Source organism: Osmerus mordax, chromosome 1 (assembly GCF_038355195.1).
Source record: "Osmerus mordax isolate fOsmMor3 chromosome 1, fOsmMor3.pri, whole genome shotgun sequence".
Lineage (NCBI taxonomy): Eukaryota > Metazoa > Chordata > Actinopteri > Osmeriformes > Osmeridae > Osmerus > Osmerus mordax.
In genome coordinates, this window is record NC_090050.1 from 7,509,012 (window position 1) to 7,536,259 (window position 27,248).

General features: G+C 40.6%; 1 protein-coding gene across 1 annotated transcript; it reads left to right on the forward strand.

Annotated features, from left to right (window-relative positions):
* On the forward strand, positions 1 to 27,236 carry stx18 (syntaxin 18). Its single transcript, XM_067255883.1, has 11 exons — positions 1 to 184; positions 22,885 to 22,952; positions 23,405 to 23,520; positions 23,733 to 23,810; positions 24,210 to 24,276; positions 24,627 to 24,724; positions 24,976 to 25,067; positions 25,281 to 25,339; positions 25,649 to 25,718; positions 25,810 to 25,890; positions 26,315 to 27,236. The coding sequence occupies exons 1-11, from the start codon at positions 32 to 34 to the stop codon at positions 26,408 to 26,410; spliced, it is 978 nt and encodes a 325-aa protein (XP_067111984.1). The 5' UTR covers positions 1 to 31; the 3' UTR covers positions 26,411 to 27,236.
* Positions 27,237 to 27,248: the final 12 nt, after the last annotated feature.

Sequence of the window (27,248 nt, forward strand, 5' to 3'; positions counted from 1 at the left end):
TTTGCTAGCTAGCATATCTCACTACTTAGACATGGCTGTTGATATAACTCTGCTTTTTAAAGCCAGTGTGAAAACTGTCAAAACAAGGAACAAGGCCATTGGAGTTGGGATTGAATCTACGAAAGACGACATTTTCAAGAGGAGCAAAACGAAGAATGGATTTTCTCCCAAAGCGAAGGAAGTGGTGAGTCTTCTCACAATTTCGTTAGAGCTAGCTAACTCTACTGTCTGTAGCTAGCTCTAACGCCAGTCTTACTAGCTGGCTACAAGTACTGAGTCCTAAACTTCTACATTTACTTAACTACTACTCACGCCAGTATAGTTATATTCTTTACTATTCAATCTTTGTGGGTGCGAAAATGTGCTCATAGTACCAGCTACTACTACGAGTATCTTCCACACCGCAGGTGCTAGATCATTAGCCCTAGATGGCCAACTTTGATTCATTCTGGACTCGAGAAGTCAGTATCTAGCGACAGCTAAACCTTTCATTCAATGTAGTCACTATCTACTCTAAACCTTGTCTTGCTACCCTAGATTCTGATAATTTAACATAATATTGTTGCCTAGTCATTTAGTCATTTAGCAGACGCTCTTATCCAGAGCGACTTACAGTAAGTCATCACTAGTCATCTGATGAATGTTATATTGTTGTGTAACTACAACAAACGAACGCCAGTTGGTCTACCAGCTCTCTAAACAGATGAAGCCTAGCCACCGAGCTGTATACATTTGTAATCAGCCTCCTGTTTGAAGCTAATCCATCATCAGAACAGTCACAGCGTTGACGAAAAGGTCACTCCATCTACATGAAATTTAGGCTTGTATGAAGCTGAATTTAACCAGTTTATTGCGTTCATGTTAAGTAGTTTTCCCTATACATTTCTGGAAAGTTTCCACTAATTCAATGGAGACAGAATTAATCAAACAGAACCTGTCTTGTCTGCCTGCTTTACAGTTGCCTTCGGATATACTGGTGCAAAGTGCCTTGATGCAATCAGTGAATATGTCAGTGAAACACAAATATTGTGTCCTTGAACTATAGATAGTGCATAGTCCCCGTGATAAAATTGGTGGCACACACACAGATTCCTGTTAGGGCACAGTGCCCACTATAATGTGGTCTGTGACACACATATATTTCATTGCGAATGCCTTTGTTAATTCCATTATGCTGCTTCAGCATTCCAACAAATATCATGCAACAAGCATTCTTCCAAGACACCTTTCAGCGTCTTCAAATCTTCAGCTATTAAAACCGTTCAGCTATCAAAAAATTCAGCAGTTTCAGGCCATGGGTGCTGTGACTTTTCAGCTTTGTACCTCTTATGCTTGAATTAATATAAATCAATATTCATAATATTTTTAACATGGGTTTCCAATGGAGTTTTCTTTCAAATCCTCAAACTTCTTTAAACTTCTTCAACTTCCAAATCCTTCTTCTTCCTCAATCTTTCAGCTAGAGCCACCATTTAAACTTTAAAATGTTGACAAAACCCTAAACTATTTTTTAATAATTCAGCTTTTTGATATCTATTCAACTTTTTTCAATATCACTGATTATGTTTCATGACTTTTTCAAGCCGTTTCTGAGATTTACATGGGTGTTTACGTGAAACCCTAGAGTGCAGACTGAAACGCTTAAGGCCATTGCACACTGAGTCCGAAATTCGTATCCGAAATGTTCGCACGTTAAAAAATAAATACGACCACGTTATGTCAATCGCGCTGACACACTGCCTCCGAAACTTTCGTCCGGCAAAAAAAAGTTAGGATCGGGTTCGATTTTCTGCATATTCGCATCCATAGCCAGCATTTTTATAGTTTTTTGGGCAATTCAGAGCCACCGAATGTTGAGGCTGACGATTGCGAAAAAACACATACGAAAATTTCGCACTCAATGTGCAAGGGCCTTTAGAGTGGATGGGAGCTTCGGATGTCGTTGAAAAAATATTTCTAGTTTGCCAACATTGCCACAATTTTCGCTCTTCATGCTTTGTTTTTGGATCAATAGATAGCTAATTTTGTGCTGGTCGTAGACAGTGGTCTGTTGAATCCAACAGACGTACACATTTGTTCAGAGCCCCACGAAAGCGAGACAAAGTCCAACTCTCGCCCCATAGAGACCAATGCAAATCTGGTCACAACATCGTCAGAGAAAGCAAAAAGAACAAGATTTTGAAACTGCCGGTAGAAGTCGTATTTCGGACATCTCTGGTTTCGGCAGAGTCTGGGGTCTCGGAAAATATCCTTATTTTTGGGATTGGACGTATAGTTTTGCGTCTAGGTCAACTTGTTTGAGGTGTGGATGCTAGGTAAATGTTCGTTTTTCTCTCTGCCTAGCTCGTTAGCCATCACAGCTGCGCCATCACCGTGGCAACCAAACAGACACGCACCAGGAAAGCAAAAGTAACACGTTTTCGAAACTGCACGTAGAGTCGTATTTCTGACTGCACAGACATATAAAGAATATCTCTGTTTTAGGCAGAGTCTTGGGTCTCGGAAAATATCCTTATTTTTTTGATTGGACGTACAGTTTTGCGTCTCGGTTAACTTGTGTGAGGTGTTCTAGCTACATTTCTGTTATTCTCTCGTATAATCGAGCTAGCGCGATGGCTCCCCATAACTAAAAACGGTTCAACTTTTTTTCCACTTTTATTCCACTTTTTTCAGCTATTAAAACCGTTCAGCTATCAAAAAATTCAGCAGTTTCAGGCCATGGGTGCTGTGACTTTTCAGCTTTGTACCTCTTATGCTTGAATTAATATAAATCAATATTCATAATATTTTTAACATGGGTTTCCAATGGAGTTTTCTTTCAAATCCTCAAACTTCTTTAAACTTCTTCAACTTCCAAATCCTTCTTCTTCCTCAATCTTTCAGCTAGAGCCACCATTTAAACTTTAAAATGTTGACAAAACCCTAAACTATTTTTTAATAATTCAGCTTTTTGATATCTATTCAACTTTTTTCAATATCACTGATTATGTTTCATCTTTTTCAAGCCGTTTCTGAGATTTACATGGGTGTTTACGTGAAACCCTAGAGTGCAGACTGAAACGCTTAGAGTGGAGGGCAGCTTCGGATGTCGTTGAAAAAATATTTCTAGTTTGCCAGTATTGCCACAATTTTCGCTCTTCATGCTTCATTTTTGGATCAATAGATAGCTAATTTTGTGCTGGTCGTAGACAGTTGTCTGTTGAATCCAACAGACGTACACATTTGTTCAGAGCCCCACGAAAGCGAGACAAAGTCCAACTCTCGCCCCATAGAGACCAATGCAAATCTGGTGACAAAATCGTCAGAGAAAGCAAAAAGAACAAGATATTAAAACTGCCGGTAGAGTCGTATTTCTAACCGCACAGAAATATAAAGGACATCTCTGGTTTCGGCAGAGTCTTGGGTCTCGGAAAATATCCTTATTTTTTGGATTGGACGTATAGTTTTGCGTCTAGGTCAACTTGTTTGAGGTGTGGATGCTAGGTAAATGTTCGTTTTTCTATGCCTAGCTCGTTAGCCATCACAGCTGCGCCATCACCGTGGCAACCAAACAGACACGCACCAGGAAAGCAAAAGTAACACGTTTTCGAAACTGCAGGTAGAGTCGTATTTCTGACTGCACAGACATTTAAAGAATATCTCTGGTTTAGGCAGAGTCTTGGGTCTCGGAAAATATCCTTATTTTTTGGATTGGACGTACAGTTTTGCGTCTCGGTTAACTTGTGTGAGGTATTCTAGCTACATTTCTGTTATTCTCTCGTATAATCGAGCTAGCGCGATGGCTCCCCATAACTAAAAACGGTTCAACTTTTTTTCCACAATCGACCAAATTGGCCAAACAAGGTATGTACATTGAGCTTAAAGTGTACATAATCTAGCTAGATCGTTTTTATTTTAGCAAGTTTCACAGAAATCTGCAAAAATCGAGGCTCAAGACTGTCATAGCTGACCGTCACGAACAGCCAAAAACCGGGGCTGGGGCATGTGTTTGCTGCAGCTGGCGTTAATCCTACGAACAAACGCTTCGTAACTGGAAAGTTTTTACTTTTAATTGACGATATTGAACACAGATGTTAAGTAAGTTGTCTTTACTCTAAATATATTCTCCGTTTTCAATTTGAAGCAGTAAATCTAACACAGTAGGAATTCTCCCACGACATCCGCACGCTCTGCTTTGACTAACAAATATGTTCTCAGTCCACCATACATTAGACGAGCTAATTTTCGAGCACTTTCGATTCAAGATACAGGCCATGTTAGAGTTGAATTGTGTGGGCAATGTAGAACAGCAGACAGATTTGAAATATGATCTTTTGTTATGGCCATTCTAGTGACACTACGACTGTCATCATACGGCGAAACCAGGTCACATAGCTAGCTACGTTTTTCCAGACATAATATTCGTTACCTAGCTACAAACAAATGCTTCGTAATTGAAGAGTATTTACTTTTTATTGGCGAGATTGACAACAGAGGTTAAGGAACTTGTCTTTAATCAAAAGATGGTCTCCGTTTTCAATTTGAAGCAGTGGATATGGCTTACTGTAGAAAGTCTCCCATTGCATCCTCTCTCTAGCTTAGCTTCGGCTACAGATGGACAACAATCACTATGCATGCATATTCACACCTACGGTGTTAATACAGTCTGTAAAAATACCACTTTGACACACTTGCAAGATGATCCACTGGTTAGATGTAGCATGATCTTATTTACTACCCACAATAGTTCAACTTTTTTTGCAGCAGCATTTTAATCAGTTAGCTCCAGGTCCTCTCTAAAATACATTTCAGACCAATTTGAAACCTGAGCAAATGACTTTCTACTAAACTTTCAAATTCTTCTGAATTATTTCTCTTTTTGCATTGTTCTTCTCTTTTCTGTAGTTTTATGCCTTCGTCCAGCTCCTGCCCCTTTCAAAAATACCTTTCGGGCGCTTTGAAGCTTCAGCTTATAACTTTCTACTAAATGTTCACTATTTTCAGCTTTTTTAGCATGGTCAGCTATCCCCATTTTTTTCCTTGTAGGCTTTCTGGACCTGCTCATGGAGCCCGGGCGATTTGGTGCTAAGCATCTTGGCTTTCAGCTTTTTCCTTTCTTCTATTCTTTCCCAGGTGCCAGGTGTTAACCATTCTTTATTACCCCTCTTTCTATAGCCCAAGACTTTGGTGGCTGCCCCTACGTAGGACTTTTTGATGTTCTCCCACTTGTCTTGGGTATCCAAGTCTTTGTCCGCAGGGTTGGCCAGAGCACTGAAGCGGTTAAAGCCTACAAGGAAAAGGATAGAGAGGTAAAGAAGAGTGCGAGGAGTGACAAGAGGGCCTTTGTTGAGGACTTGGCAGAGAAAGCTGAACGTGCAGCTGCGCAGGGCGAGTTGAGTACAATTTATAAGATCACAAAGCAACTCACAGGCAAGTACACCAGCCAGCCGGCCCCTGTCAAAGACAAGCAAGGCAACATCCTCACCACTGAGAGTGACCAGATCGCGAAATGGGTTGAGCATTTCCGTGAGGTACTCAACTGCCCAGAGCCAGACGACCCTGCCAACCCTCCACCAGCAGAAACTGTCCTTGACATCAATACCAGCCCCCCAAGTAAGGAAGAGGTCAAACTCGCCATCAAAGCCTTGAAGAATGGGAAAGCCGCCGGCATAGACTCTGTCCATGCAGAGATGCTGAAAGCTGACCTTAACACCTCGGTCAAGGTGCTTACTGATCTCTTTAAAGACATCTGGGAGAGGGAAGTAATACCCCAAGACTGGGACAAGGGCCTGATTGTCAAACTCCCCAAGAAAGGAAACCTCCAAAACTGTGACAACTGGAGGGGCATCACCCTGCTGTCAGTACCATCTAAGGTCTTCTGCAGGATTCTACTGGACAGAATTGATGCTGCTATTGACCGGACGCTACGGCAAGAACAGGCAGGGTTCAGGAGAGGAAGGGGCTGCATAGACCAGATCTTTGCTCTGAGGAACATTATTGAGCAGTGCGTAGAATGGAACACCCCCCTGCACATCAACTTCATCGACTTTCGCAAAGCCTTTGACAGCCTACATCGTGACACCCTATGGAAGATTGTTAGGGCCTATGGAGTCCCCCCAAAACGGGTCACTCTCATAGGGCTGTTCTACCGTCACTTTGAATGCAGCGTCATTGTTAGTGGTGAGCCATCCACATGGTTCACTGTGGAGTCTGGTGTGCGGCAAGGGTGTACTATTTCCCCCATTCTCTTCCTGATTGCCATAGACTGGGTCATGCGGAATACAATTGACAGACCCAGGGGTATCCAGTGGACTTTGTTCTCCCAACTTGAAGACCTAGATTTTGCCGATGATCTTGCTGTCCTTGCACCAAAGCACATTCACCTGCAGGAGAAAACTGACAGACTGAACAAATTTGCCCAACAGGTAGGGCTGAACATAATTGCACCCAAAACCCAAGTGATGTGCATCAATGCCACCCCAGATGCACCAATCACAGTGAACGGGCACGCTCTTGACTATGCTGAGGAATTTACATACTTGGGAAGCCTCGTCAGCAAAGACAACTCTGCACAAAAAGATATTAGAGCAAGACTCGGAAAGGCACAGGGTGCTTTTGCTAGGCTACACTCCATCTGGAAGTCTAAGCAATACAGCTTAAGAACAAAGGTCCGACTCTACAACAGTAACGTAAAATCTGTGTTGTTGTACGGCTCGGAGTGCTGGCGAGTAGCATCCTACGACATGAAAAAAGTCGAAGCCTTCCATAATGGATGGCTTTCCTCAGGAAACTCTGTCGAATCTTCTGGCCTGAGAAAATAACCAATGCACATCTATACAAGAAGACTAAGTGCAACAGTGTGGTGCTAGAGATCAAACGCCGCCGACTCATGGCTCGGACACGTTCTCAGGAAGGACCAGGACCGCATCCCCAAGATCGCCCTACGATGGACTCCACCTGGGAAAAGGAAGCAAGGCCGACCCAAGAACACCTGGCGGCGAACGGTGACAGCGGAGCTGAAGGAGATTAACCTAACCTGGGCCGAGGCACAGCATGCGGCACAAGACAGGTCCAGATGGAGGCAGATCATCGAAGCCTTATGTCCCATTAGGGACGAAGAGGATTAGTAGTAGCTATCCCCATTCAGGTTTTCGGCATTCTCACTGCTGTTTCGCAGGAACAGCCTTTTCTAGTTAGTTATGCGATTACTCAATAAGCGCGTCTACATGATTCTTTTTATTTATCGTTGTATGCTCCACGGACAAAACTTGCACCATCATCCTTCAGCAACAAAGTGTCGCCGTGTCTTCCTGTATCGGCCCTACTGCTGTATGTTTCATTCAATCAACACATTGAATCCTACTAAGAAAGCCGAGTAAACGCACTCAATGCACACATCTGCTACTGCTATTACTATCCCAACTATAATTTCAGCTGTTAACACTATAATATTCTTTTTATGACTAGCTAGCCTAGGCCTACTTCTTCTTCTGTTTAACAGTTCAGCTTTCAGCTTCTCCCGCATTGTATTTCAGCTCTTAGCGTTGTTAGATGATGCAGTTCAGTTTCCACACTGCCTCTTTTGTGTGACTCACACATTTTTGACATTCATTTCAGCTTGCGGGTATTTTCTCATTTCTGTATTTTCTGCAATTTAAGAAAAATAATTTCATCTTTCAGCATTCCAACGCATTTTCAGCAGGAAATGCCTTTCTAGTTTTTCTTATATTTCTTCCGTGGCACCTTTCAGCGTCTTCAAATCTTCAGCTATTAAAACCGTTCAGCTATCAAAAAATTCAGCAGTTTCAGGCCATGGGTGCTGTGACTTTTCAGCTTTGTACCTCTTATGCTTGAATTAATATAAATCAATATTCATAATATTTTTAACATGGGTTTCCAATGGAGTTTTCTTTCAAATCCTCAAACTTCTTTAAACTTCTTCAACTTCCAAATCCTTCTTCCTCAATCTTTCAGCTAGAGCCACCATTTAAACTTTAAAATGTTGACAAAACCCTAAACTATTTTTTAATAATTCAGCTTTTTGATATCTATTCAACTTTTTTCAATATCACTGATTATGTTTCATGACTTTTTCAAGCCGTTTCTGAGATTTACATGGGTGTTTACGTGAAACCCTAGAGTGCAGACTGAAACGCTTAAGGCCATTGCACACTGAGTCCGAAATTCGTATACGAAATGTTCGCACGTAAAAAAATAAATACGACCACGTTATGTCAATCGCGCTGACACACTGCCTCCGAAACCTTCGTCCGGCAAAAAAAAGTTAGGATCGGGTTCGATTTTCTGCGTATTCGCATCCATAGCCAGCATTTTTATAGTTTTTTGGGCAATTCAGAGCCACCGAATGTTGAGGCTGACGATTGCGAAAAAACAAATACGAAAATTTCGCACTCAATGTGCAAGGGCCTTTAGAGTGGATGGGAGCTTCGGATGTCGTTGAAAAAATATTTCTAGTTTGCCAACATTGCCACAATTTTCGCTGTTCATGCTTTGTTTTTGGATCAATAGATAGCTAATTTTGTGCTGGTCGTAGACAGTGGTCTGTTGAATCCAACAGACGTACACATTTGTTCAGAGCCCCACGAAAGCGAGACAAAGTCCAACTCTCGCCCCATAGAGACCAATGCAAATCTGGTCACAACATCGTCAGAGAAAGCAAAAAGAACAAGATTTTGAAACTGCCGGTAGAGTCGTATTTCGGACATCTCTGGTTTCGGCAGAGTCTGGGGTCTCGGAAAATATCCTTATTTTTGGGATTGGACGTATAGTTTTGCGTGTAGGTTAACTTGTTTGAGGTGTGGATTCTAGCTACATTTGTTATTCTCTGCCCTCAGCGCGTTAGCAATCATAGCTGCACCATCACCGTGGCAACGACAGACACGCACCACTCAGTCTCTCACACAGGTGATTGGTATTAGCTGATTAGTGGAGTCACAAGACAGAGGCTGTTTATCAATCCACGTTTTTTTCCGTTCTTGTGTTCTTGCGAACTCGTTTGACGTCACCTTTCATTGCCCAAGTACAGTTCCAATCCAAAGAACACAAGTCACCAAGAACGCCCAAAATACCCGGAAATGTTCCTGATCCGCGCCTTTTATCAAGGATGCATTGGATGGTGACTTGACCAGCGAGAACGCTTCTGATTTCCCAGAAGTCCTTGCGGACTTGCGGACTTGCAAGACCATTCTTGCAAGGATGCTTGCAAGAACGTTTTTGTGGCAAAAAATGCCTTTAGTCAACGAAGGGTACTCAGTGCTAGCTACGTCACCACGTCAGCAGACGTTGGCAACGACGCATGGATTGATGTGCTGTTGCACAGCGAGTATCGTATTGTGCCGTGGTGTACTAGCAGCATCATACATTTAAGCAAATCAAGACTTGCATGTACAGTAAGTAATGTCACATTAAAGAATGTATGTAAAGTTTAAACTCAAGCTTGTGTGGTGCGTCGCTGGCTTCAGTGCCACAGCCTAAACTTTGTGTCAAAACTAATGTTCTCATTTCCGGCGCTTTCAAACAATCCCCTCATGACGTTTGGCTAGCAACAGCAGCTAGCTTGCTCGTAGCAAACTTCTTTTGAATTAGCCATTTTCCCCTAAATTAATGTCAAACTTGTTACGTTTTTGGGGGCATATTTTCAGTTAGCAGACGGTACTGTTTGAATCGCGATTCCATCTGAAATACTGCCGGTGACAACGTTGTTACAGTAGCTTGTTTCAAAGGGGGTTCTTGAGTAGGCTAAATGCTTGAAAATATCACTAGATGGGAAAAACTTAAGGGGACAAACCCACCTGCAACTGACGCAAGTGAGCACACCCTACAATTTCCCCAGAAATTGTACCCTCTCTAGTTATTATTAGTGGCCAAGCCGCGAAGCGGCGCAGCCACCTCAAGTGTTTCTATTCTATTTTCTATTTTACATCTGCCATGGGAGTCTATGGCAGCCCCTAGAACCACATGGTCAGAAGTTGTGAAATTTGGCACACTCTTTGGGACCAATCCCATCATCAATTTCACCAAGTTTCATGTCTCCCATTCTAACCATCTAGCGCCACCAATGGGTCAAAGTTGAAGGTGTGTTTACACACGTTACCTTTGAACCATATGCCGCATTTTCCAAAATGAGGTATCATTGTATTCCCTGGATCAAGACAAGTTCAACGCACTCTATGACGTCATACCCAGTCATATAGATTCTCCGCCATTTTGAATGTTAAGGAAAAGCGGTTTTTCGCTACTCCTCCTACAATTCTTGATGAATCTTCTTCAAAATTGCCACAGATGATCTTCAGACCAAGCCTCACAAAAGTTATCCCCTGGAGCTTTGATTTTCGCAACCGTTTGTTAGTTACAGCCAATCAAATTGATGTGGCTGAATTGATGTGGCCGACATTTTGAATATAATGTTTTTTCGCTACCTCCTATAAAGTTTGTCCAATCTTCACCAAATTTGGCACAGATCATCTTCAGACCAAGCCTCACAAAAGACATCACATGTTTTTTGATTATCTAAACCTTTTGACTGGAACAGCCAATCAAAGTCGTCAACCTAGCCACCATAAAAGAAGTGAGGTCATATCTCAGCACCTCTTTACTGCATTGACACCAAATTTGGTATAAGGACTAGGGATCCTGTTCTAAAGAGGTCCAAAATAGGTCATGCCATTTCACCTCTAGGTGGCGCTGCAATAAAAAATTTTTTTGCACCATTTATCTTCAGATCAAGCCTCACAAACCTTTTCACATTCCGGTAAAGCTGATCAAAGTCGGCGATGAAGATCATATCTCAGGAAATATTCGCTGAATTGACAACAAACTTGGTACAGGTGCTCGGGACCCTGTTTCAAAGAGGTCCACAAAAGGTTGTGTCATCTAACCTCTAGGGGGCGATCCCGTGTCTGACACATATTAAATTGTGATACCAGCTGAATTGATGTGACTGCCATGAATGAATAAAACGTTTTTGGTGAATACCAAATATTCACCTAATTTGGCACAAATTATCTTCAGACCACAATCACCTTGACATGTCAAAATAGAACTGAATTACAGCTGTTTAAACTTGAGACAAATCTGACAACAGCTTGCCACAGGAACAATTCACTGAAATCTGATTTCCAGCACTGAGAATAGCTCACTAGGATAAGTTGGTGTCCTGGGTTAGGGCCAAAATGTTCTCTATGCAGGAAAAACCCTGTTAGTGATATGACACACAATTGTGATGTGTAATGTACAATATAAGCTGATATTATTAAGGAAGTACATCTACTTTCGGAAACAGTAGTCTACTATTTCACTGAAGCATTAGCATGGTGACATTAGCCTCTGTTGCCCGGGCAACACATACTACAGTGGTCTATGATGCATCTGTTTTCAATCGTTAAAATAAACATTCCTCACAAATGCATTTTCGTTGTAGGATTTATTATGACATTAGATTACAAGTTAACAATTTGTGGGTGAAATTATCATTACCTGTGGTTTCAAACCAGTGTTGCTCATTGCAACGCTGTAGGCTACAGCCTGTAGCCCACGTGAAACACTAGTAGCTTGCTAACAAAAACATCTCCACAGCTGTTTACAGTAGGAAGTCAAACGGCGACAGAACATGTTCGGCACTACCCTTACTTAAATCAAAAGTCTTTCAATAGGTGAAACTATCTGACCTGTGACTACTAACCTGAACTCCATTGCCACAGCCTAAACGTTGTCCATCTGTTCATGAAAATAATTAATTTCAGCCTAAACCGTACAACGGAACGTTACATCGAATTCAACCAACGCAATCGCTACCAAGACAACACAGTCTAGTACTGTACTGTAGTTGTACAATTTACCGGGGCAGCTTCTCCACACAGGGCTATATCTCATTTTGCGTTGTTTCTGGCAATGATCGCTACCATTGAGCTTTTTATGAATGAGGGATTTCCCCTTAATAAATGTCAAGCTTATTTACGTTTTTGGGGGCATATTTTCAGTTAGCAGATGGTACTGTTTGAAACGCGATTCCATCTGCCGGTAACGTCGTTGTTAGAATAAGCTTCAAAGGGGGTTCTTTATTAATGAATGAATGCATTCTTTAGGCTAAATGCCTGAAAATGTCACAAGGGAAAAACTTAAAATTACGTTTAAGTCATAGAGATTAGGTCCATTTTTACATCAGTCTGCCAAATGTATTCGTTTTGGTTCAACTATGAGGCTGCTGATCACCATTCCCTCTTGCAGGGCTACAGAGGTTGGTTGGCACACAGCATTTTTTGGTTGTTTTGAAGGTCACAGAAACAAAATTGTAACATCAAAATGTTTGCTTTCTCGACCTGCACTCATCTACTATGTTAAAACATCTGAAAATCACAAAATGTTTTGGTGAGGGTAACATTTCACTTTTATAGTATCAAAAGTAAAAAAGTGGTCTGTGGACAAAATGTATTATATAACTGTGTCAGCTAAAGCTATATATATATATTTTTTTACATGTAGTTAATAGACATAGGAATCAGCTACATTTTCATTTAAAATTGGAAAGTTTGTAATGAGTGATGGTAGCTAGCCAACATCATTTAATCACAAAGTTGGGTTAAATTTGAGCGGGGTTGGTTGGCACAGTGATTTTGAAGATATAGGAATTTAATCAAAAAGTGGCAAGACATGTATTATAGGTGTGATGGGGGAGAGGGGCTACTAGGAGGGCTACTGTTAGGCTACTGTTGGGGTTATTGTCCCTTTTAAATGTTGTCTAATAAGAACATTGTTGTCAACATTCTGTTCTTCAGTCTTTTTTGCCTAATCCTGTAGATTAGGGATAGGGTTAATACATACATTCCTTCTAATGAATTGCATAAAACATGTTATGGAATGATTAATTGGTTAAACTATTTTATTAAATGTTCAAATTGTTTCTATTGCTTGCTTCATTTTGTGTAACTATAGCATTTTAACATTGTGCCAACCAACCCCATATTGTGTGCCAACCAACCCCGTGTTGGGGCTGGTTGGCACAAATGCACAACATGACTTTATCACAAATTACCACATTTTAGAAAATATTTGTGTACTTTTAAACATATTATATATTAATTATAGCTTAGACCATAATGTTTAATTTGCTGCTGGTTAGAATATTCTAACATAAATGATGCCAAAGAAATATGGCAGACAGTGAAAAGTGTGCCAATCAACCCCGGTCCTCCTTACATTTGTGCAAAGCGTTACATTTATTTGTGAATCATCCAAACAAATGAACCTCGCGCCATATTTACTATTGAAAGGAAAAGTAAGTTGATCGTGTTATTCGTAGTTGTTGTTGATTTTGAGAATTCTGATTGGTTTGCATGGCTTTATCCTTCTCGTTACACTGCCGCCTACAGGTTTTGGCATAGTTATGATAGCGCTCGGGTGCGTATTTATGCGGGTTAATGTAAACAGAAACATTTTTGAAAACGGATCTTGTGTGTACAACGTTATTTTTGAAAACGGAGGGGCAGAAATATTTGTTTCTGTAAATACCCGGGTATGTGTAAAGGCCGATATATGCTTCTGCGTTTTTCAAAAAACGGACACATGGCAACGCCCTCGTCTCCGTGGAACGCCCTCTACGAGCTCTCCGTCAGCCCTCGGACAGCCTCGGACACCTTGACGTGCACCTCCTGAATTTTCTTACTGTCCGTCGTAATTTCAGAGCTACGGAGTCCCCCATGGCTGTGATTGGTCAGTATTAAGAACCGCTTGCGTCAGGGGCGGGGTTGCCGTAATAAACAGGACGAACAGAATCCTTTGACCGCCATTGCTCTAAGTTTTTAGAATTCATATTTCAGCTAAACAGTACATGTAAATCAGCATCTGAATTAAAATGTGACGAGAAATGGGCAGTGTAGTTGTTGAAAATTTGCGTATTTTATTGATAAAACGGCTAATTTGTAAATTTGCTCCGACTTCTCGATAACCTAGGTAATTAAACACTCGACAACGACTTACAAAAAAACTTTGCGCCACCTACTTTTCTGGCGGTGAATCGTTTTCAGCACCCACAGCCTACGGAGAACCATAAACAAAGTCTATCCGTCCGTATCCGTGCGACCGCCCATCCGTAAACGGCGACGCAGAAGCATATTTCGGCCTTCAACGTGGCCTTAGTATTTTGAGTTGTGAATGAGCAGAAAAAATTATGCTTTTAAATCTATGTAATCTTTATAAATAATAAGTAGGTTATGCATTTTTGATATAAAATATACAGAAATATCAGTTGTAAAAATGTCATTAAAAAACGGCCTACAATTTCCCCAGAAATTGTACCCTCTCTAGTTTAATGTTGAAATGCCTATCCAAACAATGTCAATCGCGGCACTGCACTCCATTGGATTATAAAGAGGACACATGCAGAAAATGAACTTTGCAGAGTGCCCGGTTCTTGAGCTGATCGTGGGAAACTAAACCCATTCTAATTTGTACACACACAGATTCCTGGCATTATAAGAGAGATTGTAATTTCCATGTTAAATGCTGACACATTAATCATTAACTTTTAGTAGGTGAATACAAAATGCAGTAATTTACTGCTAAGGCTACAGGTGATGTAAGAAAGAACTAGCCTACCCATCTGATGGAATCATGCACAATGAGTGCAGTGAATTCCAAGACCTTAATTAAAGGGGTCATTGACTGATTTTATAGGGTATTTCACACTGTTCCTTAAAGTCTCCGAATAGGGTATACACATTGGTTGGGCTGAAAATGGCCCGGGTGCTGTTCTATGTACCCTAATGCAACCCTGTGAAATAGCCCTAGAATGAAACTAGAGGTTTTCTCCCTTTTATGGTATGCTCATGATGCACGCTGATTGGTTGGTTTACAACGAGCGAAGCTGCAGAGCAAAGACGCAACATAGCCAAACATGCATCGTGAATTGTATATTTACATGACAACACAGGTTATTTATTTGTCTGAAACAGTCAGTAAAATGAAAAAACGTTAGCCCCATTGACAATAAACTAAATCACACATTCTACCTATGCTAGATACAGGAGACGTTAGCATTGCTAATAACTATTAGCGACAAAATAATACTTACAGCTTGCGATTGTGATGAGAATACGGTCGGAACAGCACATATTTTCAGCAACAGCAGCTTAGCAAATCCTGCTTTAAATTGTCCAAGGTTTTCAAAACTGTCTTTGGTGAAATGGTTCGAGCAAATTAATAATTGAGTGTCGAACTTCACAGGGATATTTTCATAAACAAACATAAGGCATGCCCGTCGTGTGTTTGGTTCCTTGGGAAGACTATGAAAAGTGTTAGCATTCCCTGTACAGCCTGGAACACTGCATTTACGACCTTGTTCCATTTTCAATATCCTTGAAAAACGTTCAAACTTCCTTCTTTGTAATTCACGTGGAAGTACACAGAGCGCGCAGCTAAACTAGTGTCTTAACTTAACTAAATTTTGGGGTGTGACAAAAGGTACAGACCAGAGACAAAAAAGGTTCAAGCCTTTTTGGAAACCGACCGTTTTCCAGCAGCAGTTTGTGAGATATGCATAGGAAAGAGGTGTCAATGGACTTTGAGGTTCACTGTATGTCCATTTTACCCACCGAACTGTCGTTACTCAACTATGACAAGGTAAACTCGTTTTTTCAGGCAATAACCCCTTTAAAGATCACTGGTATGAAACATTTGCATATTAGCCTAAACAATTATCTTAAAGGTGTTGAATTTAGGAGAGATGGGCTTCTTCAAACCACTAGTTTATAGAATAAGTAGCCAAATAAAGCTTGATGGCTGTGAAATGTAGGGCTAGGATTCAAATTTAGGAACTAGGCCTACTTGTCCCAAGGGCTTTAGTGCTTTAAATCCATTCAGTCATCTAGCTCAGCAAAACCATGCTTTTGTTACTTTCTGTGCATCCTTGTTAAGTTGATATTGGAAGTAGTGGTTTAATAAAACGGTGATGCTGATTCAAGGAAACTTAAACCTCGTCTGTGGTGGCTGCCCTTGGCTCTCTCCACCCCCGACCCCCCCCCCCCCCCCACCCCCCCACCCAAACTCGACCCACAACCCCCGTGCTACAGATATCATCAGCAACTGTCTCGGTAAACCAACATTGAAAGAAATTGAAATTGGAAGTTTGGAATGTCGTGGCTGTGTACAGTTATGTTGTGGCTTTCATCCGACTATGCAACCCCCCATATTTCTCTCTGCGCAACGCACAAGGTTGCATTTTAGTTTTTTGCAAGAGCCCTCTCTTTGCATGTATGATTCCATAAACATGCTGCAATAACATTTTCTTTCGGCTCTCAAACAATTTCTCTGGGAAAGCCGATCCTTCCCAAGAGCCAGTGATTAAAGGTGGAAGATCAAAACACAGAAAATATTAAATTAGGTCCCCAGTAACAATGTTGACGGCCTGCACATAATGTACAACAGATGTGTGCCCTTCAAGACATGCAGGGCTCTCCTATTTTTCAAAGACGTTCCTCAAAAAGAGATAAAAATGGGAAAAGTTGATGAATTCTTTCTTCATTCAAAATGTTAGAAACTTTGACATCTTTTGAAGCTAAGAAGTTAACTTACAAAAAGGCTAGTATATACAGGTTTGGTTGGGTTGGTAGAAAAAATTTGTTCTCCTAGGGGTCAGTTTGGGGTGCTGTGATCTCAGTTTCAATGCTCACAACAGCATCCACAGCCATATCAAGTTTCAATTAGAGGCGGTTGCTTCAAAATATTAAAATATTGTGTCGAAAATAATGTTGGCCTCTGCATTTCTGCAGTCATACTGGCTGTTCCCAGAAGGTATCCCTCAAAGGTGCGGCAGTCAGCCAGCACTTTACTAAAATGGAGGGGTAGGGAGATTTATTTGGAAATGATGGTTTGATCCGTTTGTTGCAGGGTCACGGTCAATCAGAGTCAGAGGAGGGCGGGTCTCTTGGCGGAGAGTCGATTTGAAAGAATGGCGCAGGCAGCTCCAGATACCCCCCCGCGTTATAAGAAGTACACTTATAAAAGGAAGTAGGCTTGACATGCTCCAATACTGCACACTACTACTTCTGGTCCACTGATGTTATCATGTTCATGGAAGATCCTTTGCAAGTCTCCTGCACTATATATTTTTTTTTCCCAATATACCTTTTTGAGTATCAAAGCATTTGTTTAATTTAAAGTTAATAAGTTGTGGATCTGTTAATTTAATAAGTTAATAAAATATGGTTCACATCTCACAAGTTCCTACAAAAGCCTGTTTTTTGTGGTCTCACTGTCGACTTTGTTGGCCTATGTTTATTATCGTCATAGCTGTGTATTCAGCTACGATATGACCACTTGAGTTGTGATACAGAGAGACTGAGTGCATCTGTTCAGTCTCTATAGTACTCTGAGTACTATATTGCTTTTCTAAAACAATTTTATAGTCAACTAATTAACATTTAAACACGCAGTTATTGATAAAAAAAAATGTTTATTTCGCCATTGTTTCTCCGCAACAAAAACAATAGTTCCATTGTCAATGTCTTGGTTGCCACGTAACCAACATTCCAGATGAGTGTTAGCCATGTTAGTGTTAGCCAACTTAGCCATGTTTTAAAACAGTCAACGGACCACAACGTTTGCTTCACCGTATTAGCTTCATGTCGGCTCCTTTCAATTGAGTCCAGATCATCTGCGCTGATGGAGACACACCTGGACACAGATGCGCTCTCCTCCTGCTTGAATGTATCAGACAGACCTGCCCCCACTGCTAAAAAAAAATCCTAGAGGAAACACTGTGTTAGTTCATTTGCAATCACATACAGGCTTTAAGGTATACAATGTAGGGGTCAGGGCTTAAAGTATTCCTCATAGAGCCACTGCCGTGCATTCAAACTTACCACAACGTTGCCGGGAGCAACTTTTACAGCTGACACACAGTTGTCTATGACTGACCGTGTCTGCAGAAGTAAATGTTAACCACAACAAGCAACAAATGAACAAATAATGAAGAGAAAAAAAATGAACAAAAAGATTTTGGCAAATCTGTTTTGAAAATGACCGATACCGATAACCATAAAATGCTTAATAACGGCGCTGATAATCGACCACGCCGATAATCGGTCGACCCCTGATACAAGGTATTCTAGATTTCTAGTTTTCTGTAGTCTGTAACGCTGATGCAGGGCTCTCAAGTCTCAACACCTTATATTTCTCATGCTTATTTAAGGGGGTAAGGGGTAACTTTTCCTGCTATTTTAGCGATTAGTGAGAGTTTTGTAAAGAAATACAAACAGGTTGCACCGTAACAATTATTTGCACTCACACCAATGCTCCCAAAGATATTTTGAGGTTGCAAAGACACAATTTCGGGAGCATATGCGACCAAAATAAAGCTCTGTATGTTGACAACACAAAAAGAATACAAAAAAGCACTTGGCCTTTTCTGTTGAAAAAGTATTATTGTCTATTAGTATTTGTTATTATAAACACTCAGTTGTTATTGAGTGTTTGCAGCAAACAACTTCATTCTACACTTTTTATACGTTGTTTGGTGTGACTTCTTTTCAGTACATCTGGGCCTACACTGGGAATATTTGTTATACTGTAGCTAGGTAGTTATGTTTGTTTAAATATGTTCAATATAGTCTCAATCAAGTGTGTGGCACATCATTTTTGGAGATTTCTGAGCATTTTATTGCCAGCAAACGATAGCAGTTGATGCAGCTTGTTGATTGGTCAATCTGGCGCTTTGTCATTTTCCTCGCAAATCCTTGAGAAGTAGCAAAATGTACTGAACTGACTGGGGCAAAAATAAAATACAAAATTACCTACAATTATTTTACGTTTATCAGCCCGAACCTTGACTGAATAAAATGCAGATAAAGAGTGCCAATTTTGGCCACAGATTTTATGTACACAAGGCTATGATTGGGCAATGTATTGGCCAAATATTATCTTCTCTCATTTGTTCTTTAAATTAACGTAAGTCTTCAGGAGATTGTAGTGACAAGCAGAGGACTGCACATACTTTCATTCACTATTTCAACTAAGTGCTCTGTGTGGTCCTAAGTTGTTGACTCTTGTTGCAACTGACCAAAGCTCCTAACTCCAGAAAATACTGTGTGATTGAGACGTAAACACCATAATAGCGTCAACATGTGGCATGATTCTCTTAAGTTAAACATATTTTGCCTTGCAACCTTGAAAATAGATAGACAATGGTCAGAGCTTAAGTAAGTAAGTAAGTAAGACTTTATTTATATAGCACTTTTCATACAAGAATTGCAGCTCAAAGTGCTTTACATAAAATCAACAAAAACAATAATACAAGTGTTGATCTGAAACGTTTAACAAACCAAACTAGCCGCACTCTATCTGCGGTCTCTCGAGTCCATCTTAGATCCGAGCTGCCACTTGCAGTTTCTAATACACAAACATGACAAGGGGGGTAGACAGGACGAGACCCAAACAGCTGTTGGCCAGTCATTATCAATGTTTTAAGCTAAAGAAAGATCTATCCAAACCCCCAAAATCTCCTGGCTACGCCCTTATTTATTTTCCACCTCATAATAATTCCCACTGATGGTTTGTTTGTGCTCTGTATAGGCTGCAGGGTAGGGAGAAAGTTAGGAGCTAAAGTGGGGGTCCTTGATTATGATGATGAGATTAGATGTAGCCCGGCAGACTGTCTCCTCCTGCCTCACTAAGATCTTTCATACACACACACACACATGCACACATACACCTTCAATCAAGCACAATATACACACTCACATTCTTACAGCCGGCAGCAAGCACAGGGCCACCCCTTTCCTCATTGTTTGGGTATTACTCGCTCTTTAGAGTCTTAGGTTACAAGAGCAATTGATCCCCATGACCCCCTGCAAACCCTTGAGGTTGCAGTGGGAATTTGAGCCCCTGTGTATACACAGGAGATGACTCAAGCCCCTACAGCAGCACTCTTGAATTTTCTTCTTTCCTATACACCTTTTATTAGCCGGTGGGCCCCAATAATGTGAAGCTACTGCCGCCTGTTGGTGGTAGAGATATGTTGCGAAGAGTTGGATGGAGAGGGGGGTCCTTTGCAATGAGCTTTGGACCTGTACCTAATAACGATTTTATGAAAATATTGCACTTGTATACAGTATATGCAAGAAATTATAGCGTATTTGCTTTTGGCAACATTGTGAGGCAATAGTGTGTCATTGTACTGATTTTTTTTCATTGCCTTTTCAATCAGTTTTACAGTCTACAAAAGTATAATAATTAGAGCCTGTGAACTGCGTTTAGGTCATTTGAGATGGTGTTAGTCTTGAGCCCAAAAAGACGCTGCTCTGACAATACAATGTTCCTCATACATTTCAACCATGTGAAAAGCTCTCAAACCTCCAGGAGCTCAAGTGCTCAGAACAACGATTAACATTTTGACCTCTAATGATTGTATTATTACAAGAGTTCACCTGAGGGCAAAGCCCCACCTCACTCAGCCTTTCACTTGCAACATATAGCAACTCTATACCTCTATTTGCTTTCGAAGAGAGGAGATACACTTCACGTTAGTTGCAGCATTCTTTTTATTTCAAATAAAATCAATTGTTATTTGTATATTTGAGAAACAAATTTGAGAAAAAAAAAATTAAGAAACCTTGGTATCAATTCAGTGATGGGTCCCCTCCTCCAGAGATGGTGAGTGAACGCGGAGAGGTGCAGAACACAGGCTAAACATACATCAGGAGTAGAAAAACGAAAAGTGCCAGTGGATGTTGAAATACAAAATTCAACTCCGGTCAGAGTTGTCGATTGTCAGTTTAAGCAGTGGTAGCCACAGGGCTGGAGGCGTGTGATCGGCGCAGCATCATAAGGCAGCCGGTAGATGGATGGACAGGAAGGGACCAGGAACTCCCTGTTGTCTGTCAAAGGGGACCGATATTCACTGTCAACTAGGGCTGTCCCCGACTAAGATTTTCTTTGGTCGACCAAGACTCGACTAAAACGTCTGAAAATCGACTAATCGAAATTTGAAACGCTTTTTTTTTTTCACAAAAAAATCTGACTTAATGGCTGCTGTTCATTGCAGATTCAGCCGCTAATAGCCTACTAATCATAAGGCTCGTATCACCAGTCCTGTTGTAACCGAATGTATCTCTTACAATGTACTACACATTTAAAATATTGTTTGTTTAACATGCAAATCAGAGCACGCTTATCACTGCCTGAAAACTTGCAGCATGCGAACTTACGTGGAAGCTGAGTGGGGAACGGTGCAACAGAGAAAGATTTTGTTGTCTTGGCCGGAGAAGATAATGTCATTCGATTTGGATGTGATTCTTATAATAGGCATATTCATTTTTCAACTCAGCGCGTTAGCATGAGCGAAGTAGGGCTAGGCCAACTTACGTTTTTCAGGTGGTAGGCTACATCATATTCGACGTCGAACTATGAAACATAAACCGTTGTTGGCAGAGTTTGCATTCAACGTTTTTCGAGTCACCCGGTACTTCGTAAATGTAAATGTACTTTAATGAAATGCTGCCATAACACAGATTTCTTTGCCATTTTGACTAATAACACCGACAAAGTAGGCTATGGCAGAGTTTGTAGTTCGGCAGCCAATTGTGCTTGTGCCGTGTGCAAAATACCAAAACAAAACAAAGCGCAGATTAACGAAAGGGAAAACAGTAACACCTTTTCTTTTAAATTATATATTTTTAGAGTTGCTTTATTTGTCTTAAATAATATAATCTACAATTTATGTAGAACATTTCGTTAATTCAGCAATGATGACACAAGCGGGAATCAGATCTCACACTGCCATAGGCAGCTCGACTAAAAAAATCTTAGTCGACCAAGAGCATATCGACCAGAAAATCGACTAGTCAACTGAGCGGGGACAGCCCTACTGTCCCAACATCTGCCTGGTTGGCGGTCTGCCAACGTTGGCAGACCGCCAACCAGGCAGATGTTGACAGCTCAATGTTGACAGCTTATTTATCTTCATGTCTACTCAAGTACAAAAAAATCACCTTTCACCTTTGTCTCATGTTAGACCAAGAACCATTCTTGTCTCTTTTCATGCCTGTATATTTAGACATGCCATCTGAGGCCTGAGACTAGGTTGTGGTATGTCAATTTGTCAATTATGTTAATTGGTAGCAAAACAAAACAGACTAGGTTGGAGACAGCGGTGGTTATGTTACCAAAATTATCTTGGGTGCTATGAGCCACAATCAAACTCCTTGTGTCATTGTTTCAATCCCTGGCTTTCCTGGATTCTGTCTCCCTCTATTTTCTTTCTTCCTAAAACTTAGCCTGTGTGTGTGCCCTCACTCACATGTCTATCCTTCCAGCACCACTCTGTGGACAGGGATACAATTTTGTCTTTTTCAACCAAATTACAGGAGCAAATATTGGATGGAATGAAGCTTCCTGTTGGGCTACTTATGCACACATATTCTTGGACATTTTACCTGTGGTAAATAGTCAACCGATTATGAATTTCAGATTTATTTAAGATTCCTCAGTCAGAGACCTATATAGAGGACTTCAACATTTTATTTACATAAGTTATTTGTCAAGGAAATTGCCTGTTTGATTTAGGTATGTCCTGTAGTTAAATTAACGTTAAAAAGCAAACATTCTAAATTCATGCAGATGGGAATGCATGTATTTAGAATGGCATGTCACGGTCAATAAATACAAATTCAAACGTTTATACTGGCCTTTTGAAAGACATTAGCGAAAAGTACTTTTTTTCCTGAGCCAGCGACTTTCTTTAGCTTTCTTAAGCTTTGTTGACAGATCCAGGCCTTAGAAGAGGAACCAACTCCTAGCAGAAACTGCTAGGAGTTGAGAGGGACACACACATAAGCACAATGATGAACCAGACACATACTGAATGTAATTAATATTTTCCCTTCATTTTGGCAGATCTCAAACATTACCAAGCTGAAAGACTTTCTTCTCCAGCACAGGAAAGACTATGTGAATGCAGGAAGGTGAGTTGTAAAACTTACAACTGGTGCAAAGTCTATACTGGCATTCATTTGACTAGCACAGTACAATTCTCTGTTTGCCTAACATGAAAACTAGCATCTTACATAGGTGTAAGATGTAACTTATTGAAACATATTTGCATAAATAGTTTTTCATTTTACCAACATTTCCACTTCAACTCCACTCTCCCAATAGCGAGTTGCAAGCTGTTGCCTAGCTGACCTAGTTAAAATGTCACCCTTAAGGGTTTCCCAGACCAGAAGCTAGAAGTGACGGGACAGGTTATTTACTGCTCCTAAGTGTACTTTTGAGAGATTGGATTACTGACACCAATTACCAGACATCCATTTCTAGCATAGAGAGACATTAGGCTTTCATTCCACTATGGAGACAGCACTATACTCAATGTATCTTTCGGAGTCTTTGAATGAGTTGACTGTGTGTCTGTTCACAGTCTCATCTCATCAGACCTGACATGTATGACGGACAATGAGCGAGACCAGATTGACCAGGATGCCCAGATCTTCATGAGGACCTGCTCGGAGGCCATCAAGCAGCTACGCACTGAAGGTGTGTGCAAGGGAGCGTGTGAACGCACTTTATCTTTCACAACAAATTGTCTCTTGCCTACATGACTTCCATCATGCAGGGCCCTTAAAATTGGATGTGTTCACTATGCACTCGATAAAAAATCAGGAACAAGTTTTTGAGGGTGTTATTGTACTGACAATCATGGTTGATGAAAGGAGCCAGAGTCAATCAGTGTTTTCTTCCCCCTACAGCCGATAAGCAGGTGTTGTCAGCCCAGATAAAGGAGCACAGAAGGGGGGTTCTAGACCTCATCGAGATGTATTTAAAAGGTGAGTTTCCCATTGATAGGTCAGCCTTTTCCACTCCTTTTCCATCTAAATGGTCTGGTCAAAAATATGATCCTCAAGAAAAGAAAAAAAGTGATTATGGACTTTGGTTTTCCCAATGGGGCCCCTAGATTTTACTGTTCAGAGTATGTAGTCAGGGGAACATCTGGATCATGGAGATGGTCTAGATTAGACATACTTGCCATGCCCCCTGTATTCTTGTTATGTTGTGTTCATTTCAAGTAGATGTACTAACTAGTGCTTTACTTAACATAGACCAATGGTGACAAGTGTCTGGATATGATTGATGGCAGAATAGATTTCATACCAATATATTATTCTGAAGAGATGATCAGCACCCCTACAACAAGTTAACCCAATGTTGGTTGTAATTGTTTTTAGAAGTGTGTAAACTGTACTCTGAGCAGAGGGCCATAAGGGTGAAGAGAGTCGTGGACAAGAAGAGACTGTAAGTATCTCTGGAACTGTAAATACTACATTCATATAGATTAATCATTGTTATTCATTCACATATGTGTATATAAAATGTGTATAGCAAAGTAGGGAAGGGAACTGCTGGTGGATTTTTATTAATGGGCCATAGTGTTACAAAAAGTGAACATATTTCACGTGGCCAAAGCACCGGGACTACTTCAGTTGGTAGTTGAATTAAAATCATTGTGGCATAGCTTTTAATAGGTTTTTAAGCCTTAACGTTTTACTTTCAATATACTCAAATGATACATTTACTGTAATGAACGTAGCACATTTAATTCACTCAACGCATAGCCCAAAACGACCACTGTGACGTGGTTCCAGGTCAAGACTTGAGCCGGAGCACCACAGCAAGGCGGAGAAAGGTGTGCAGCAGCAGATGGAGCACACAGAGGAGAAGACGGCCAAGGAGGAGAGCACCGGTGAGAGAAGAGAGGGGTGGGGGTAGGGAGGAACAAGGTCAGGTGAAGGCTGCTCCATGGAGGCACAAGCTGGCTGTTAATGGCTGATTCTGTCTTAGTCAGTTGCAATTTACTGGTAAACTGTCCAGGTAGAAAGGTAAGTTCAAGACAGCCACATCAGCCATGTATTGTTCAACTTTTCACAAGAAAGAGAATCACTTTCTTGGTGAGGAGTGTGAAGTCACTGACCTTCTATTTCTGTTTCCCCATAGAGAGAAGTGTGACCGAGGTGCCAGAGAGCTGCATCAACCCATGGGAGGAGGGCAGGGTGGAGGACGAACTCTCACCTGAGGAGATCCAAATGGTACAGATGCACTCATAGGAATCAAAAAAAAATTGCTACCCATTTATTGAGTACATTAAGTTCAAATGTAGAAATGCATCCACCCCTACACACTAACTGTACTGTAGTTGATTCCAGTTTTAAGTTATTAGTTAGTTAGTTGATTAGTTAAGTAATTTACTGAATGTGTTTCACTCTTCCGTCTTACTCTTTTGTCTATCTCTCACTGTCTAGTTTGAACATGAGAACCAGAGGCTGGTGAGTGAGATGAGCAACCTGGTGGATGAAGTGAGGTTAGTTTTGTACCCTATAAGGTCTATTCCCCTTAAGAGTCGTCTTATTTTGTTTACTGTAACGCAAGAGCTGTAGAGCCTAATGTGGCACTGTTTTTTGTTTTTGTTTGAAGTATCCATCTGGTATACTTTTATGGAAATATGCAATCTCTGAATTATCCACAACAACTTCCCTTGACATCCACTTCCATAAATATGTTTCGATTTTGTGTTTATAGGTGTAGGGAAACTGTTAATGATCCACAGTGTGTAAATTGTCTTTCAAACACGTCCAAGGTGTGTGACCTGTTCCCTGCTTCTATCCTCCAGGCAAATAGAGGGTAAAGTTGTTGAAATATCACGTCTTCAGGAGATATTTGCAGAGAAGGTGCTTCAACAAGTAAGTTCTACCATTGTACCGTCCTCTGAAAGCCATTTAAAATGTAATTGAAAGTAAATTTGCCATATCAACCCTCTTTTTTTTTTTACAGGAAACTGAAATAGATAGTATCCACCAGCTGGTGGTTGGCGCCACAGAGAATGTCAAAGAAGGAAATGAAGATATTAGAGAGGTAATTGAACAGCTTTACCTACATTTTTTCAAGCAAGACAGACCTTGCAAATACTGAAATGCAGCAGTTGAAACATCAGTCGCACATCCACTGCAACAGATGAAAAGAGCAGTGTCCTATTTCAGGAAAGTTGTTCTGTTGGAAACAATCCCTTGTTTGCTAGCTCATCTTAGATTTTAATTAGTTTTTTTGCCTATGCACATATGCAACACAACATGTTTAAGTTAAAATCAAACATTATGATATTTAGCGTGCAGAGTGGTTGTTGGTTTTTATTCTGAATTTAAAAAATATCTGCGTTTAAAAACGCAGATATAATTGTTAACCAAACCATTGTAAAACGCTGTATTGAAGACTGACTTGTCACTACTGAGCAAGTGCCTTATGTATGTAAAGTAATTTCATGTTTGAATTCCATATTTAGGCCATCCAAAACAACGCCGGCTTTCGTGTTTGGATCCTCTTCTTCCTTGTAATGTGCTCGTTCTCTTTGCTTTTCCTGGATTGGTACGACAGTTAACCCATATACTGCTGACAGAGCTCCCTGCAGGAAAGGACATCACCATGGGACTCGCCCTGGTTGGCCCTCACATTGAAATACTGATACAATTGGACTAAATGGAAGGTTTAAGAGGCTACAATACTGAATCTAGAACAGCTTGTGCTAATTAATAGCTAACAATTTTGATATGACTGGAACTAACTGTCCAGGACTGTCCTTTCAGTGCACTCAATGACAAACTCACAAACTTTCACCCACCAGACGGCGACATGGAAGCACTTCCTGTAGAGGGAAGAATGGTGCTGGCCAAATATAATGTGCTCTCATCTTGCACTGAGCATATGTCCAATCTGTAATCAAGACCACTACCATGCTTTAAACAGTTACAACAACAGTTACTGTTTTGCTGCAAATGAAATCATAGTGTATGGTCTTTAATGACACTCTGAATAACACGGTAATGGTTACATCTGGGTTACCATTTGAGATCCGTTAAATTCTTTTATTTATTAAATGCACATGAGTGTACTATGTAGACTTTTGCTGTTTTAGAAATAATTTAAAGAAATCTCACCACACATGCTGTACAAAACCATTGTAGATATGTGTATTTCTTTAAATAATGAAAACTTGTTTTGCCGCCAAGGGCAGATTCAAAATTCTCTACAGTACAACTTTTGCTTCCAATCTATGATTCAAGAGGGGTTGTCAGTTTTCCAAAATGATAGCCATTGTACAATGGCTGCAACACAAATTTATAGGATTTATGTTTTGACATTGCTCTTGTTATTAACATTTTGCACTGCATGGGCTATTATGTGGTCCCCTAAACCAATAAAACAAAATACAGTTCATC

What these genes read in the sequence shown, in the direction of transcription:
- stx18 (XM_067255883.1), top strand. Translation starts at nt 32, where the DNA reads ATGGCTGTTGATATAACTCTGCTTTTTAAAGCCAGTGTGAAAACTGTC. An exon ending in CAAGCAGCTACGCACTGAAG is followed by an intron (nt 23,521 to 23,732) that starts GTGTGTGCAAGG and finishes TTCCCCCTACAG; the next exon opens with CCGATAAGCAGGTGTTGTCA. An exon ending in GAAATGAAGATATTAGAGAG is followed by an intron (nt 25,891 to 26,314) that starts GTAATTGAACAG and finishes TTCCATATTTAG; the next exon opens with GCCATCCAAAACAACGCCGG.